The sequence below is a fragment of the Corylus avellana genome, chromosome 5, assembly GCF_965113065.1.
Source record: "Corylus avellana chromosome 5, dhCorAvel1.hap1.2, whole genome shotgun sequence".
NCBI classification, from domain to species: Eukaryota; Viridiplantae; Streptophyta; class Magnoliopsida; order Fagales; family Betulaceae; genus Corylus; species Corylus avellana.
In genome coordinates this window covers 25,568,042-25,584,225 of record NC_142494.1, presented here as the reverse complement: position 1 = coordinate 25,584,225, position 16,184 = coordinate 25,568,042, and the positions used below count along the sequence as shown (strand labels likewise).

The window sequence follows — 16,184 nt, the reverse complement described above, 5'->3', positions numbered from 1 at the left end:
AAAAAAAATTTTAAAAAAAAAAAAAAAAAATCGGGGGTGGCTCCCTTGGCCAAAATGGGGTGGCCGGACCACCCCATTTTTGGCCAAGGGGGTCGCTCAGCCACCCCTGGCTGGTCTGGGGGTGGCCGGACCACCCCCTTGGCCATGGGGGTGGTCCGGCCACCCCCAAAAGGCCGAAAAAAAAAACGCGGGGGGGGGGGGGGGGGGGGGGGATCGTGGGGGTGGCCGGACCACCCCCAAGGAGCTGGGGGTGGTTTCGGCCACCCCATACGGCCGGTATGGGGTGGCCGAAACCACCCCAGCCCCTTGGGGGTGGTCCGGCCACCCCCAAAGCACCCCGATCCCCTTTTTTTTTTTTTTTTTTTTGGGCCACGGGGGTGGCCGAACCACCCCCTTGGCCATGGGGGTGGTCGAACCACCCCCAGATCGGCCAGGGGGTGGCTCCAGCCACCCCCTTGGCCAAAAATGGGGTGGTCCGGCCACCCCATTTTGGCCAAGGGGGTGGCTGAAGCCACCCCCGATTTCTTTTTTTTTTTTTTTTTTTTTTTTTTTTTTTTTTTTAATTTATTTATTTTGCTTTTCTTTTTTTTTAAAAAAAAAAAAAAAAAAAATTAATGCATAAAACGACGTCGTTTTGGGCTGGGTAGGTGTTGTAATTTTAGGACACAAAACGACGTAGTTTTGGGGAAGGGTAAAATGGGTATAAAACATCCAAAACGACGTAGTTTAATGTTACAAGGGTCCAAATTGATAGAAATTGAAAGTTCAGGGGACTAAATTGAGAGACTTTGAAGTTCAGGGGGGTATTTCAAAACGGGTGGAAGTTTGGGGTCCTAAGTGAAGTTTCCCCAATTATTTAATCTCAGATTGGTAAAATAAGTGGGAGTGGCCTATCCACGTAATCACCACCATAACCGTAGAAGAAACTTATTCAACTGTTACTCACACGCACGTGTGTATCAAAGATCAAATGATGACACATTAATTGTTTGTGACAACCTAACGAAAAATGACGTTTGAAGTATTGTCTTTTTCAAAATGTCTAGCTGGGACAAAGACAAAAACCTGGGGGGCGAAGGCTGGAAGATTGCAATTAATAAAATTCTATAAGCTTTTGAGATTTTAATTTTTTTAATAATTAAGACATTCCAAACTCATCATCTTCTTTCTTTACATAATTTAATTACTTCAAGCTTTAAACCTTAATAATTAAGAGTATTTCAATATTCTATGGCTTTGTGAGTAGCGTATTCAATCTATCCGCACTTTTTGTCACTTTAATTTTGTTGTCATTTCACGGTTTATTTCCAACTTAAGGAGGAAAATGAACGACAAAACATTGGAGGAGATAAAGTTTTTATTATTCAAAATTTCGTATTTTCAGACAGTCGTTTATGTTTTTCCTTTCATGATGTCATATATACTTTTAATGATATGTCGATTACTTTAATAATAATAATAAAAAAAAAAACCACACAATATAAAAATTGGAACAATATTAAAGATAGAGGATAACTTTTATAAGGAGTTGATGTAAACAAGCTCCTTTGTACCCATCAATCAGCCATTGATACCTTAGTACATCAGAAAAATCTTAAGTTTAAGAAATAAACACTACTACACCAGACTATACAAAATATAAAAAGAAAAATAATTAAAAAACCAATTAAATATTTTTTTTCTTTCTTAAAAAAGAAAAAAACAAAGGGGTGATTGGCTGGCCACCCCACCCCAACTTAGGGTGGCTGTTAGCCACCCAAAGTGAGGTAGGAGTGGCTTGCCGCCGCCACCCCCTAGGCCATGGGTTGGTTGCGCCAGCCACCCCCAGCCCATTTGGGGTGGCCGACGAGCCACCCCATGGGCGAAGGTGGCCGCGTGCAGATTTAGGGTGGCCGGCGAGCCACTCCATGGGCTGGGTTGGCCCGCACGGCCACCCTCGCCCATGGGGTGGCTCGCTGGCCACCCCAAATGGGCTAGGGATGGCCGGAGAGTCACTCTAGATCTACCAGGGTGACCCTCGTGGGCCACCTCCGCCCCATGGGGTGGCTCGCCGACCACCCTAGGTGGGTTGGGGGTGGCCGCGCGGGCCACCTCCACCCATGGGGTGACCGACAAGCCACCCTAGATGGGCTGGGGGTGGCCACGCGGCCACCTTCACCCATATGGGTTTTCTCGCCGGCCCCCTCAGAGGGGCTGACCCTCTTGCAATTTCTTAAAACAAAAAACAAAAAATGGAAAAACCTATATAATCTGATGTTTTGGTGCCTATTTGAAATGGTGCAATAATCCTATGTGGCCTATTCTTATTGGTGTGCACAAAGGAACTAGTTTACACCGGATCAAGATCTACTAAAATTCTTATGAAATTTCTAGGGACACGTGGCAGAACAATGACCCTTGGATGGAAAATGGAAGGCCTAGATTTAAAATTTCAAAAACTGAAATTCTTCTAAGAATTTCAGTAAATCTAGATCAATTTACACCAACTTCTTATAGAAGTTATCATCTTAAAGATAACATGATATTCATTTTTGCTTTTTCTTTGTTGTTTTGTTTTGGGAATGGCGTTCAATTTCAGACGGAGCTAAAGCCCAAACTACACTAACATGGGCTTGGAGTAGGCCATGTTTCAAAAAGTCAGTTAAATTTATGACAAAAAGAGCCTTGTCCATTAACAACATATCAAGCTACACAAAAAAAAAATAATAATAATAAATTGTACGTCAACGTAAACAATATCTACATCGAATTTGAAAATAGTGATTGGGCATGGAGAGAGTTGTCGAGAACCAACCTCAAGCGCCGTGCCAGGACCTCCAATTCCGCCACCCGTTGCCGGTGCCACCTCAGTACCTTGGAAGACTTATTGTTCAGATAAACAACAACCATCCGATTCCGAACCTCCTCCAAACACTCATCAAACACATCCAACGCCACTTTCGCTGCCACCCCACCAAGCCCACCACTTTCGCTGCCCTCATACTCGACATTCACATCACCGTCGATTTCCTGGAAACGAAGGTTTTGATTCGAGTGAGAACTCAAGTTAGCCAGGGCCGGCGAGAAGCTAACCCTAACCCCAACCAAACTGCCCTCGCTCTTCTTCTTCTTCTTCTTCTTCTTCTTCTCATTGCTACCGTAATTGTTGGAATTGTTACCAAATGTCGACGAGGACGACAGCTCGGGGCTCCAGAGCTTCTCGGAGAGCTCGTAAAGCGCCCGATCGTGCTGCGAGAGCACCGACGGGCTGAGCCCGCCGGCGAGCCGGGACGATATAAGCCGGAACTTCTTCCTCAGCCGGCGGAGCTTCTCGGAGAGCTGGGACTTGGCGTAGGGCTGCGACATCGTACCGGAGAAGCGATCGTGAAAGACTTGGAGGTCTCTGGGAAAGGAGAGCCCCCGGGACGCGCAGTCCAGGAGGCCCTGCAGGAACCGAATCTCGTCGGGCTCAGTCCAGATCCGGTGGAACTTGAACGGCGGTGGCTTCGCGACGGCGTCGCTTTGGTCGAGGGTGGACTGGAGCTTGGAGGAGAGGAAATTAGGGTTAGGGTCAGAAGAGGAGAGTAGGTTCTTGCGTTTGATGGGGAGCTTGCGAGGAGAGGATTTGATGGAGACGAGAGGGGGACCTTCGGGTTGGCGTTGGGGGCTGGTTGGGGTGGAGTCCATGGCTACGGTGGACCTTCAACGGTGACCCTGTTTGCGGATTTCGCTTAATTGCTGTATAAAATAAATAAATAAATAAAAATAAAAAATAGAAGAAATTTTCTGTAGTTATTTAAATGGTATTTAAAATAAGAATTTTATTAAGAAAACCACTCACAAATGGGTAAAGAGGCGTGCTTCAACACGGAAGCACGCCGTGATTTTTTTTTTTATTATTATTTTATTATTTTAATTTTTTTTTGACAAAAAAAAAAAAAAAATTAGCCTGGCGTGCTTCACTGTTGAAGCACGCCAGCGTGCTCTGAATCCTGGCCCCTCACAAATATAACAAATCAAGCTAACAGCCAAAATAAGCTGTGATAGACAGTAAACAAAAGCTAAAACAGGTTAAAATTATTCTCCAGGTTTATTCTTTATTTATTTATTTATTGATTTTTTTTTTCATTATTTTTAATCTCTCTATAAATAATAGAGAAATGTTACACACACTTTCACTCTTATATTCTTATGTCTAATGCTCATGTCTCATCTCAATCTCATACTACTGGGTTAATGTGACAGTGTTTATCAATTTTTAGATTTTTATCTTTTTTAATAAAGGCTAATCCAAAAACTGATGGGTATTACCACATTATTTTTCTCTAAATAATATAGGTTGAAATTGAATACACTTCAATACAAGGTATAACCCTTAACACTATATCAGTCTCATCCATACTCATCTCATATCCTACTATCATACAACAATGTTACATCAGCCTTTAGATTAATCAATATTAAAAAGAGAAAATTTTGGCTATGGGCACGGTCATATCAACCTAATGGTATGAGAGTGAAATGAGAGATGAATATTTATAATTACTCTTCTCTAAATAACATAGGTTTGATTCACTTCAATACAAGATATAATCCTACCAGTACCGCTTCATCAATCTCTTTCTCTACTTCCGCTGATCTCTTTTATCTACTTCCGCTCTCTTTTATCTTTCATATTATTTTTTGACAACATATTTTCAAACAAACTCCAAAACTGGCAAAAATAAGTGAATAGTAAAAAGAAAAAAGCTAAAATAAAATGAAAGCACTCATGCATTTTCAATATTATGAATTAAAGTTAAAAGAAACCAAAAAAAAAAATCACTCCCCCATGACCCAACCTCTCTATAAATGAAAGGGAAGCTTAGATGTAAATACTAATTAATTTAGTGTCATTTTGTTTTTCTAACAATTTCATAGCAAAGGTATATTTTCTAATATTTGCTTGCTGTTCTTTCTTTAGAATCGATGCTGAGTATGCTTGTCGTTAGTAGCGTCCAAATTATCACTTTAAATAATTAAAGAGAAAAATTTGGACGTTTTGGATAAAGTAAGAGAATACTATTGAAAAAAGGGTTCAAGAAAGATAATTAAATAATTGCTTAGAAAACAGACTTGTGTTTCATTTGCCTTTTTTTCTTTCAATAAATTGTTTATTCGATTGCTGATTCACTTTTGTCTCTTTCATAATTCTTATTAGAGTCTCCCATAATTAACAAAATTCACCAACACCTATTACTTCATTTAAAAAACAAATAGTTTAAACGTTAAATTATCATTTGATACTTTAAAAATGGTTATATTTGTGCTTACTCTTTCTGTTTTTACAGTAACTAGTAAACGTGTATTTTAGTCATGAATATTGTTAAAATTAGGCTTCACAACAAAATTGGAGATAAGTTTTTTTTGTTTTTTTGTTTTTTTTTTTTTTTGACATGTCCGCACAAGAGGGGGAGGGGGATTCGAACTAATGACCTCCACTTCATTAAGTGTGATCTCAGCCGATTGAACTATCTCTTGGGGACTGGAGATAAGTTTCTAACCGTCTCTTTAATGTTAAAAAAAATTGCTTCAAAATTTAGTACATATTTAATCATAAATGATTTTTAAGATTTTTTTAAAAAAAGCCAAGTTCCATTTTGATAGGTGATTGAATTGAAAATTGATCTATATTTAAAAAAAAAAAAAAAAAAAAAAAAAAATCGAGCATACAAGGGCTGGGCAAAAATGTCAGGCTCCTCCCTCAGGTCTTTATAAGGCCAACTGGGATGTGGCAATCTCAAAGGACAATAAATGTATGGGAGTAGGGGTGATAATTCGAGATGGAAGTGGTCTAGTTATTGCGGCCAAAAGTAAGACCATCCCTGTTGTGTATGAACCTGTCATGGGGGAGGCCATGGCAGCTCTGCAAGCAACCGAGTTATGTAGGGACTTAGGCATCTATGAAGTAATTTTGGAAGGGGATTCATTGACGATTGTTTAGGCTATTGGTGCGATAAAACAAAATTGGCTTTGGTGTGGGCAAATTGTGGATGACATTAAATTGGTTATGGGGTCTCTTCAACATTGGAGAATATACCATGTCAAGTGAGAAGCAAACAAAGCAACTCATAGATTGGCGAAGGAGGCTACTAGAAACTTTATTGATAAAATCTGGATTAAAGAAGCCCCTGAATGTATCTCCAACACCGTTATTTTAGAGCTTAGTGTTCTTTCTTTTTAGATCTTTGGCTCTTGTACTCTTTTTTCATCTATAAATGAAGAGTAACACTGATTTTTCTCAAAAATATTATCTTCCATATATTAATCTAATCTTAAATATTAATATATTTCTTATTTATGCTCTTGCCAAAAAAAAAAAAAAAAAATTCTTGGTTCCATTATCCCTCTTCCAACTTTTGGGGAGTGGGGTTGAATCACTGAAATTTTTGAAAGCTGAAGGTTTGGTTCCGGTCCAATTAGAATTGACCCGAGTTACAATGACAAGTGACAACATTAAAAAAACATAAAAGGAAAAATATGCTTCAAGAATAATCAAATAGGGGCACTAGAGTCCGAGTCATATGAAATGGAATAATCACAAGCTATAGATTAGGACAACCTAAATAGCATCTCCAGTCACCTTTATTAATTACAACAGAAATGAGAACAAATGGCCACAACATCAACAGGAAAACTCTTCACCAAACCTCATTCCAATGGCCTTCTCTGCAACAATCTCACGTTTTCACACTTCTGCCCATCTCAGTAAACCCAACAATGGCTTCAAAAACCACAAAAGAATCTCATTTCTGCACTTCAAACTTGATACTCCGGAAATTAGGGCAAAATCATCTTTGTTCCAACCATTCCTTACTGAAGAAGTAATGACCAAGTCACTCCAAAACCCTTTATCCACGTTTCAGTTTGAAGAATACATGGCAACAAAGGCTAAATCTGTTAACAAAGCTCTAGATGCAGCCATTCCTCTGCAACATCCATTGAAAATTCATGAGGCAATGAGATACTCACTCCTTGCTGGCGGGAAGCGTGTCCGTCCAATTTTGTGCATTGCTTCATGTGAGTTGGTAGGAGGGGATGAGTCTTTAGCGATTCCAGTTGCTTGTGCTGTTGAGATGATCCACACCATGTCACTAATTCATGATGATCTCCCTTGCATGGACAATGATGATCTTCGGCGTGGAAAGCCGACAAACCACCGGGTTTTCGGGGAAGAAACTGCCGTCCTAGCCGGCGATGCCCTCCTCTCCCTTGCCTTTGAACATGTAGCGGCCAAGACCACAAAAGTTTCCCCTGAGAGTGTTATCCAAGCCATTGCTGAACTCGGTTCAGCCGTCGGCTCAGAAGGGATTGTGGCGGGGCAAATTACAGACATTTGCAGCGAGAGAACACAAGTGAGTTTGAGTGAATTGGAGTACATTCATGTCCATAAAACAGCAAAGCTCCTAGAGGCTTCAGCTGTTTGTGGGGTGACTATGGGAGGTGGGAATGCGATTGAGATAGAAAAGGTGAGGACTTATGCTAGGTGAATAGGGTTGTTGTTTCAGGTGGTGGACGATGTTTTGGATGTGACAAAGTCGTCGGCGGAGCTCGGAAAGACGGCCGGGAAGGATTTGGCAAGCGACAAGGCCACATATCCTAAGCTTATGGGCGTTGACGAGGCTATGAAGTTAGCCGGCAAGCTGGCGGATCATGCAATGCAGGAGATTGCCTATTTTGAACCTGCAAGAGCTGCCCCATTATACTATTTAGCTTACTACATTGCCAATCGACAGAATTAGAGGAGACTTTGACGTCTCCTTTGCATCTTATTTGCTCCCTTTTTTAAGGACTCCCGTGCAAAAATCTTGGGGATTTTATGTATATATTTATTTTAGCCATATGGTACTTCCATTCATGATTGATAATGAATAGTAATTTTAAATACTCTTTTTCTTTTCTTTTTTGGAGAAAAACATAACATTTCATTCAATAATACCACGAGCATAAAGCTCTTACATCACAGAGCAAAGTTCTGAAGCAACCATAGCATAAAGGTATAAGATTATCAGGTTTAGTACAAGATTCGAAACCAATCCGCTAACCCATGACTAAAATCAGATTTAATACTAAATCTGTGACAGACAGACTCAACCAAATGCATGGATAGCAATTATTCCTCGACCCTGAGAGCGGAAAGACTCTCATGCCGAAACTCTTCCTCCTCATGCCGAAACTCTTCCTCCTCGACCCTAAAGCCAGGATAATGATCACATCCACAACCCAAAGGCCTTAACCAAAAATAATTAATCCGAAGGAGACATAAATCGAGTGAGAGGGGAAAGAGCCTTATTACAAACCAAACAAAACATGAAAATTAAACAATACATGGAAAAAAAAAAACACGCCAAAACACAAATACATCTTAAAGAAGCAACAAAATAGGGAAATAAAACAAGAAAAAAAAAAACAGCACACTCCGATCACGCACACGCCAGGAACCGAAAACCGAAGGGGCGTTGGAAGCTCATCGCGGCGGGGACGCGTCGAAAGGCCCAACAGTGGACGGTGGGCGGCGAACAGGCGCGGAGAAGACCGGCAAAGCAGGACCTGAAAACAACCACAAACAAGAAAAAAGAAAAAACAAGGAGCCACCAAAACAGGGAAAAAACAGGGAAAATGAGCACAAAGTGGGAAGACGGTAGCCGGACCCGTGCAGGCCGGAAACCGCCGCGTAAGGGGCGTGGGAGCTCGACGCGGTGGGGACGCATGAAAGAAAACCCTAATAGCGGGCAGCGAAGTGGCAACACAGGTCGGCAGCTACCACAGACAAAATCCAAACCCACAAAGAGCCAAAACAAGGCCAAGGAGCCCGCTGCAGAAAATGAAAGCGGGGGAAGAAAAGCAGCAGGGAATGGGCAAAAATGGAGAAAAACGGAGGGAGAAAGGAGCGCCAAGGAAGGGGAAGAGAGGAGGCACCGAGGCTAAGGCATTAGGTAAATAGCTAGCATCGGAGCGAGGAGAACGAGGGAAGGAGGGAGGCTGCCAAACGGCCAACCCTCCTCCCCTATGTGGCTGAAGGGTTTCGCTTTTCTCTCTAGCGGCTAGAGAGAAAAGAGACGGCTAGGGTTTATTAGTACGAGGCTACATATTTCTTTTAAATAATCCTTTTACATATATATGAAAGGAGTATTTATTTATAACATCTGAATCATTTAACAAAGCTTATCTCTCACCTCTGAAAAAAAAAAAAAAAAAAAACAAAAACAAAAACAAAAACAAAAACAAAAACAAAAGACAACCGTCCGTCATCTTTATAATAGCTTCTATAGTTATAATGTTTTTTTCAGTAAAACCTCATTGGACTTTTTTGTTTTTTGTTTTTAAATAAAAAAAAATAAAAAATAAAAAATAAAAAAGAAATTTACGTAAGTCAAACCCTACACAGAACACGTTTGAGTTTGATGGTGTACTTAACCTCCTTTGGGCCCTTTAGGCTAACCTACTACCTTGAATTCCTTTGAACCACCCATAGTTAAATTGACCTAAAAAATTGAGAGATTATTGGTGTACCTAGACCATGGTTTCAACGACATTTGAGGACATTTGAGCTGGAGTCCCCAAAGTTAGTTTGCTTTATCTCTTACCCTCGTTAACTTACTTAAGTATTAGAGGTGATTCTGGTAAACCTCTCTAACCTTTCGTCTTTTTTATCAGCTTACTTCTGCACACGGCGTGCGGTCACTTTGTCATCAGTTGGCAATGTAAATGGAAAATTGAATCCGACTATCAATAATAAAGGAAGTTTTACACTCACATTCAAGTATATAATATGCATAAAGAGGTTACAGGTGTAGACCTGTAGAGCCCCCCTCCTCCTTCCTATACAGAAGCTAAAGAAAATTTAACCCACGACCTTTGGACGCCAACCGGCAATTACATCCTCGGGCTGTGCACATGTTTTAATAAATGAATCCCTTGAGAAAATAGCCTGCATGCGTCCAACTCCACAATATTACGAATGAAGAACTTAATTACATTCAAACTAAACAAGAAATTAGTGATTGCAAGAATTGCTAAACATGGGAAAATTATGGATTTGAAAAGAAACTAGCATTCATGCGAGTTTAATACAAAAAGCTCAAGGCAGGAAAGGGAGCGGGCGAGGATCTTAATAGGCTTGCTAAAATGATCATTTGAAGTCACATTCAAAGGAAGAAAAGTTACTTCATGTAGATTACCAATTTATGTTCCAAATTCAATGCCCTACAACAGAAAGGACATGGTAATTTTTATATAAGGCCAGTGACTGCATCTGATCAAATGAGCTGCTATTGGAAAGGCTAGGGATTTTTTTTTTCTTGGGAAACTCTTGAAATGTATACATGCATACAGACACAGAGGAAAAGAGTGGACAAAGAAATTAAAAATGAACTAAACAAAATAGCAAGTAATTTTAGCTGCCTTTGTAGACAAGTGTTACTTCCTCCTCCAAAAGGTGCAGGACTGCAGGGTCCACGGTTCAAGCCATTTCAGGAGTTGGGAATTATGAAAGAGCTATGGAGCACAATTGCTAGCAATAGATAATAACAACTAACAGTTCGCTCATATTGGACATACCTTCATGTAAGACTTTAAATGGGGAAGAGAATCTGGAACTGACCAATTCTTGAAATGCCCCAAAGCAATCTCTAGATGATACAGCTTGGGTCCAAGTGACAAGTCTACAGCAGAAACCTCTTTTCCATTGATAAAAGGACCCTTCAGGGACAAAAATCAATCACAATAAAGTGTCATGAGATATCATTTATCAATTAAATTTGGTTTATGTACACATTCCACCAAAACAAGTGATCAAATTTCACAATAGAGATCACATCAAAGGGGTTCCTCTACACGAAACTGTGTATTGTGCGGAATGAAATTCTGCTGCTGGTATCTGGCCAGCTTTATTTTTCCAAAGGAGGATATGCCAACTCCTTCCTACTTTCTAGGAGTTGTTTCCAAATCTATCTCAAGAAAAGAAAAAGAAAAAGAAAAAAAGGAGATTCATTTTCATAAATTAAACCCTAAACCTGCCGCCAATTTGTAGCCCAAGTCAAACCCTAATTCCACTTTTCCAGCTGCCAGCCTTACAGCCCCCAAAATAACCCTACGTTAGTTTGAAAACTCATCTCTCTCTCTCTCTCCAAACAAAGACTAAAAACCTACATCAGTTTGCATAAAACATTGTGCTCCAAAGAAATACAATGCACTATCAAACAACACAATTTCTCCCCAAACCCACATCTCCTCGACATATAAAGCAAAAAGTTCCAATTGACATGATCATAAGCCTTTTCGATATCCAACTTGCAACAACACACTTGGCTCCATGGATCTAATCCTGCTATCAAAACACTCGGTGGTAATGAGGATAGAGTCTAGAATCTGCCTACCCCTAATAAAAGCATTCTAAGGCATGCAAATAATCTTCTCCCAGCCATTTTCAACCTATTAGCTAGAAATTTTGTAAACTCCACCCACTGAGCATATTTGGATTGTGTTTCAGAAATAGAGCTTTTAAGTAAAAAAACACTTTTTGAAAAAAGATTCATTTTTAAACTTTTACCAAAAGAGTGTCTTGGCTATTTTTAGGCTTTTTGAACGCTTAAAAGTGCTTTCAATTTTTTTTACCAAATGGATATTTTTTTTCTTCAAACGAACTTTTTGAGTGTTAAACGCGCTTTTAGGTCACTCAAACACACACCCAAATAGGCCTTAAACTAATAAGTCGAAAGTCCTTCCTATCAATAGCCCCAGGTTTCTTCGGAATAAGAATGATGAAGGTGGCATTGAAATTTTTTTAAAACAAACATTTAGCCTGAAAATCATGGAAGAAATTCGTGATATCTACTTTAAGAACATCCCAACAAGCTTGAAAAAATGCCATAGTAAAACTGTCCAGGCCCAGGGCCTTATCACTATTTAAGGCTTCACCATCCCAAAGACCTCATCTTCCTCAAAAGCTCTCCATAACCACATGGCCTCCTCTCCAATGGAACCAAAAGTAAGCCCATCCAACTTAGGCTGCCAGCTCTCGTATGGTAAACAGGCTGTCGTAGAACTGCACAATGCAATCTCTAATCTCACACTGGTCTGAATAGACAATATACCATTAACCACCAACTGCTCAATGGAGTTATTCCTCCTATTTGACTTGGCCATTCTCATATGTAAGTCTTATGGCCGGATAAAAAAAGCAAACATACTGAAACATCTCAATAACCTTGGTGTTTGGTAAGCACTCCACGTGTGCCATAGGCCTCAAGAATTGTGGAAAAATTCTTGGTAAACCATAACTAGACATTTCTTTTCCTTCTTCAACTACATCATATATAAGGGACAAACAAATTTTCATTGAAGGAAACTGATATACATTTAATGCGACAATTATTTTCATAAAAGCTGATTGACAATCTTTTGTCCTAACCAATAATCGAATTATGGAAAGATAGATCAGGAAAAATAAGGACAGAGAACTCACATTTTCTTTGAGATAATCGTTTAAAGAACTTAGCTCATTCAGTAATGCTTGCTCTGTTCCATCACTGGGGTTTTTGCTCTTGAGGAAACCAATAAATGTGGAGAAGATCTTTGATCCACTACAAGACAGCATTTAAAATAGTTACCATTTATTCCAGTCTTTAACTCCAAACAGTTTAGAAACACAATAAGACATAAAACTTAAACTATGATATAGACATCTAACGTCTAACAACAATGGATTGATTTACAGAAGTTACTTTCTCCAAACATCAAACACACATGCGTGTGTGCGCCTGTAGGGCCAGGCAGAAAACTGGAAAAAACAAAACAAAAAAACAATCCAACCAACCAACCCAACCAGAGACCGACTGAATATGTCAATTTATGACCTTGGTTGGGTCAGTGACTCAGTATCAGGTAGGATGCTAAAATAACTGATAGGGTTTGGGTCGGGGGTCAGTGGTGGGTGTCAGAAACCCAACCATTACTGACCAGACCAAATTTCTTCTTCCAAAACCTCTTGCTCCCCCGAATTATAGCCCTCACACTCACTTGGAAAATGCAACATTCGCCTTAAACTAACCAGCCCACCGACAGCTGACCAGCTCTTGTTGGTGTCAATGTGGTTTGGGAGCTATGCACTAACCGATCAATTTGGGGGATGATTATTGATGATTGACACTCATTAGTTCGACTGTCAAAAATGTCAGGAAAAAAAAAAAAATTGACTCAAGGAAGTCGTTGCCCAGCTCTATGCACACTCATACAAATACAAAAATGTTACAAAAAGTGGCAGAGCCAAGAATCTTTTCTTTTGGAGGGGAGGGAGCAGAAAATAGAAATTATACTACTAGAAATCAAGTTTAATCATTACACACAAAAAAAAAATTATTCCAAATAAGATTCTTTAAATATTAATATTTTTTTATGAACAAGATTTTTCCTAAAATCTAGCTAGTCTATTTTCTACCCCAAAAAATATTTAAAATTTGAGAAAAGCCCTCAATCTCATATTGAAATTTTGGAACACAGACTTTATCTGCTAAATAACTTGTGGTACAGATTTTTCCTTAACACTAACTCAAAAAAAAAAAAAACACATGTATTCTACAAGAAGAAAAGGCAGAACAAAATAGGAATATAAGTTAATAGAAAAATTACTTCATCGTGAGTGTTGAAATTTGAAATATTCTATTATTCTTTTTTAGCCTTTTAGGGTGTCAAAAACAGGTTTCACAACATTGCCAATATGCATCATGGAGGGGTGAAAAGAACTCAAGCCAAGTGATGAGCATGCATAACCATATGGTTGACGCATAAAAACCATTGAATATAAAACATACACTGGAGCCTTCTCAGGTGGGGTTCCCAGTGGTGGAACAGGGTATTTTTCTTCTAGTGCTTGTGTAATAACATCTGAATCCGCAATCCACTTCTCATCAAGTTTAATTACAGGAACTTTACCGTCTGCATTGATTGTTAAGAACCTAGATACCAAAAAAAAAAAAAGAAAAAAAAAAAGAGACAAATTAGCAAAGTTATAAAAGATGAAAACAAATCCTGAAACAAAAGCACTTGATGTTTATTAAAGTGCTACTAGAATATGTAATTATGAGTGGATGTGCGTCTTTGCGGTTATACATCTGGTTTTTGACCAAACGGATGGGTCCTATTCACTATATGAAGAAAAGGAGACATAATTCAAAGGGATGAAATCAGATAATTACCATTTTGGTTTGTTGGCCAAATCTACCAACTTCAAGTCATATGGGAGGTGCTTCTCCTCCAAAGTCAGCAATACCCTCTGGCAAAAGGGACCTGAGGAAATGATTTAGAAATATCAACAATTAACTTTGTTTGCACCATAAATCGAAAACTGCACCCCTGAAGGAGCTTAAATTATTACACCATCTTTAATCTAAATAACTTTCCATTATTATATCATTTTCAAAACAATAAAAGGATGACCATTCTACAATCCTTGATGCTAAATTTTACAATGTTTTTTTTTTTATAAGTAATTTTTTGTCCCAAGAGGGAGGGGAAGGGGAGATATAAACTAGTAACATCCGCTTAATGAGGCATGGTCCCTAGTCAATTGTGTTAGGCACAAATTTTACAATTAAATATTAGCGTTTTTCTATTATTTGGTGGGCCGGCATAATCTTTGTTTTTTTTTCTTCCCCTTTTGGGTGTTCTATAAAACCTGGAGTAGATAGAGTGTATTTTGTTTGAGCATTTTGTAGACCCAATAGCAAATAGTGATCACTGCATATTGAAATTGTTGGACTCCTTTTGTTGCCACTGATTAGTGACGATTTTTTGTATAAGCGTATGTGGGCTTCTCTTGGTTTTGGCCTCGAAAACGTGTCTCAAAAACTTGACCTAAACATGGCAATCAAATTAGATTTATGGCTTGCGAGTTACAACCCAAAGAGAAAGGAAAGAAAAGACTTAAGAGAATGGGAACAACAAAAAAGAAAAAGAAAGAAAGAAAGAACTTTGTCTGATGAGTGCGATTCTTTACTACCTATCATTGCTTATAAATTACTTTTAGCTATGTTTCTAAACATTCTGATGCTTGTTATGACGATGAAATCATTTTTATTAATGATTTCAAAGTTTCTCAATTCCCAACACGTTAATAATGGTTTCCAGTATAATGCAGTATCTTATTCCCAATTCTCATTAACTTTTTCTTTCAGGCATTTTCTCAGTAACTAACCAAACGGATTAAAAGAAGAGAGGGAGCTTACAGTCGCCGGGCTTGTTGGGGGTAGTGACGGAAGCTTTGACGCAGATTTCTAGAGGGCTCGGCGGCGAAGCGGAAGACATTGACAGCGTGAGGGCTCTTCTGGTCCCGTAGCGTCTCAACTGGTTGCAGCTCTTGGAAGAAACGACGCCGTCTCGGGGCAGCCGGACATTGAAGAAGCCGAGGTGCCTGACGGTCGACGAGAGCGCACACGCAGTGGGTTGAATTTTGACGGTCGACATTGGGTTTGGTTCCTGAGAGAAACTTGGAACTTTTTTGTTTGCAAATGAGAAGCTTTGGGACTTTGTTCTTGCTTGGTTGTGCCAAAAGAGTGAGGTTTTAGCAAGGAATGGATGAGGTCCCTGTCTTTACGAGGAAAAAGAGTGGAAGAGGCTGAACTTTACCGTACAACGTCCACGTAACAACGTCAATTGGTTTGCACGTGGCACAGCTTTTTTTTTTATACAAAAAATTAAAAAATCTTGCTTTGGAAATTGTATAACTAGGAAAATGATAAAATAAAAAAAATGGTCTTCTTAAAATATCGATTTTAAAAAAGATAAAATAATAAAGAAAAATTTCCAATTTTATAAAGTGAATACTTATTTTAGAATGTCCTAAATAAATAAATAATAATAATAAATTGGGATGTAAAGAAAAATGCATATTCAAGGTTAGTATAAAGAAATCATAAAGTATTTTTTTTAAAAAAAAAATTAAGTAATGTTATAAACTACATTTTTATCTCATAATTATTTTATAAAGTTAGTAGGAAATTAAAATAAATAATGAAATGGCTATAGGCCTTCCATATCTCTTCCTGGGCCACGCCCACATGTCACTAGCTTGGTTCGTCTTTTAATATATATGTATGAACGTGATTATAATTATTATGAGTCATGTCAAATTGAGTTGAGTATTAATGTATTATAGTGTTTAACGAGTT

General features: G+C 38.9%; 2 protein-coding genes and 1 pseudogene across 2 annotated transcripts; 1 reads left to right on the top strand and 2 right to left on the bottom strand.

Annotated features, from left to right (window-relative positions):
* Positions 1 to 2,676: 2,676 nt before the first annotated feature.
* On the bottom strand, positions 2,677 to 3,756 carry LOC132182954 (uncharacterized). Its single transcript, XM_059596327.2, has one exon. The coding sequence runs from the start codon at positions 3,664 to 3,666 to the stop codon at positions 2,740 to 2,742; it is 927 nt and encodes a 308-aa protein (XP_059452310.2). The 5' UTR covers positions 3,667 to 3,756; the 3' UTR covers positions 2,677 to 2,739.
* Positions 3,757 to 6,659: 2,903 nt separating this feature from the next.
* On the top strand, positions 6,660 to 7,760 carry LOC132183079 (geranylgeranyl pyrophosphate synthase 7, chloroplastic-like; annotated as a pseudogene).
* Positions 7,761 to 9,727: 1,967 nt separating this feature from the next.
* On the bottom strand, positions 9,728 to 15,583 carry DHAR3 (dehydroascorbate reductase 1). Its single transcript, XM_088516478.1, has 6 exons — positions 15,243 to 15,583; positions 14,214 to 14,304; positions 13,830 to 13,973; positions 12,485 to 12,602; positions 10,579 to 10,719; positions 9,728 to 9,949 (listed from the first exon to the last, which is right to left on the bottom strand). The coding sequence occupies exons 1-6, from the start codon at positions 15,478 to 15,480 to the stop codon at positions 9,863 to 9,865; spliced, it is 819 nt and encodes a 272-aa protein (XP_088372604.1). The 5' UTR covers positions 15,481 to 15,583; the 3' UTR covers positions 9,728 to 9,862.
* Positions 15,584 to 16,184: the final 601 nt, after the last annotated feature.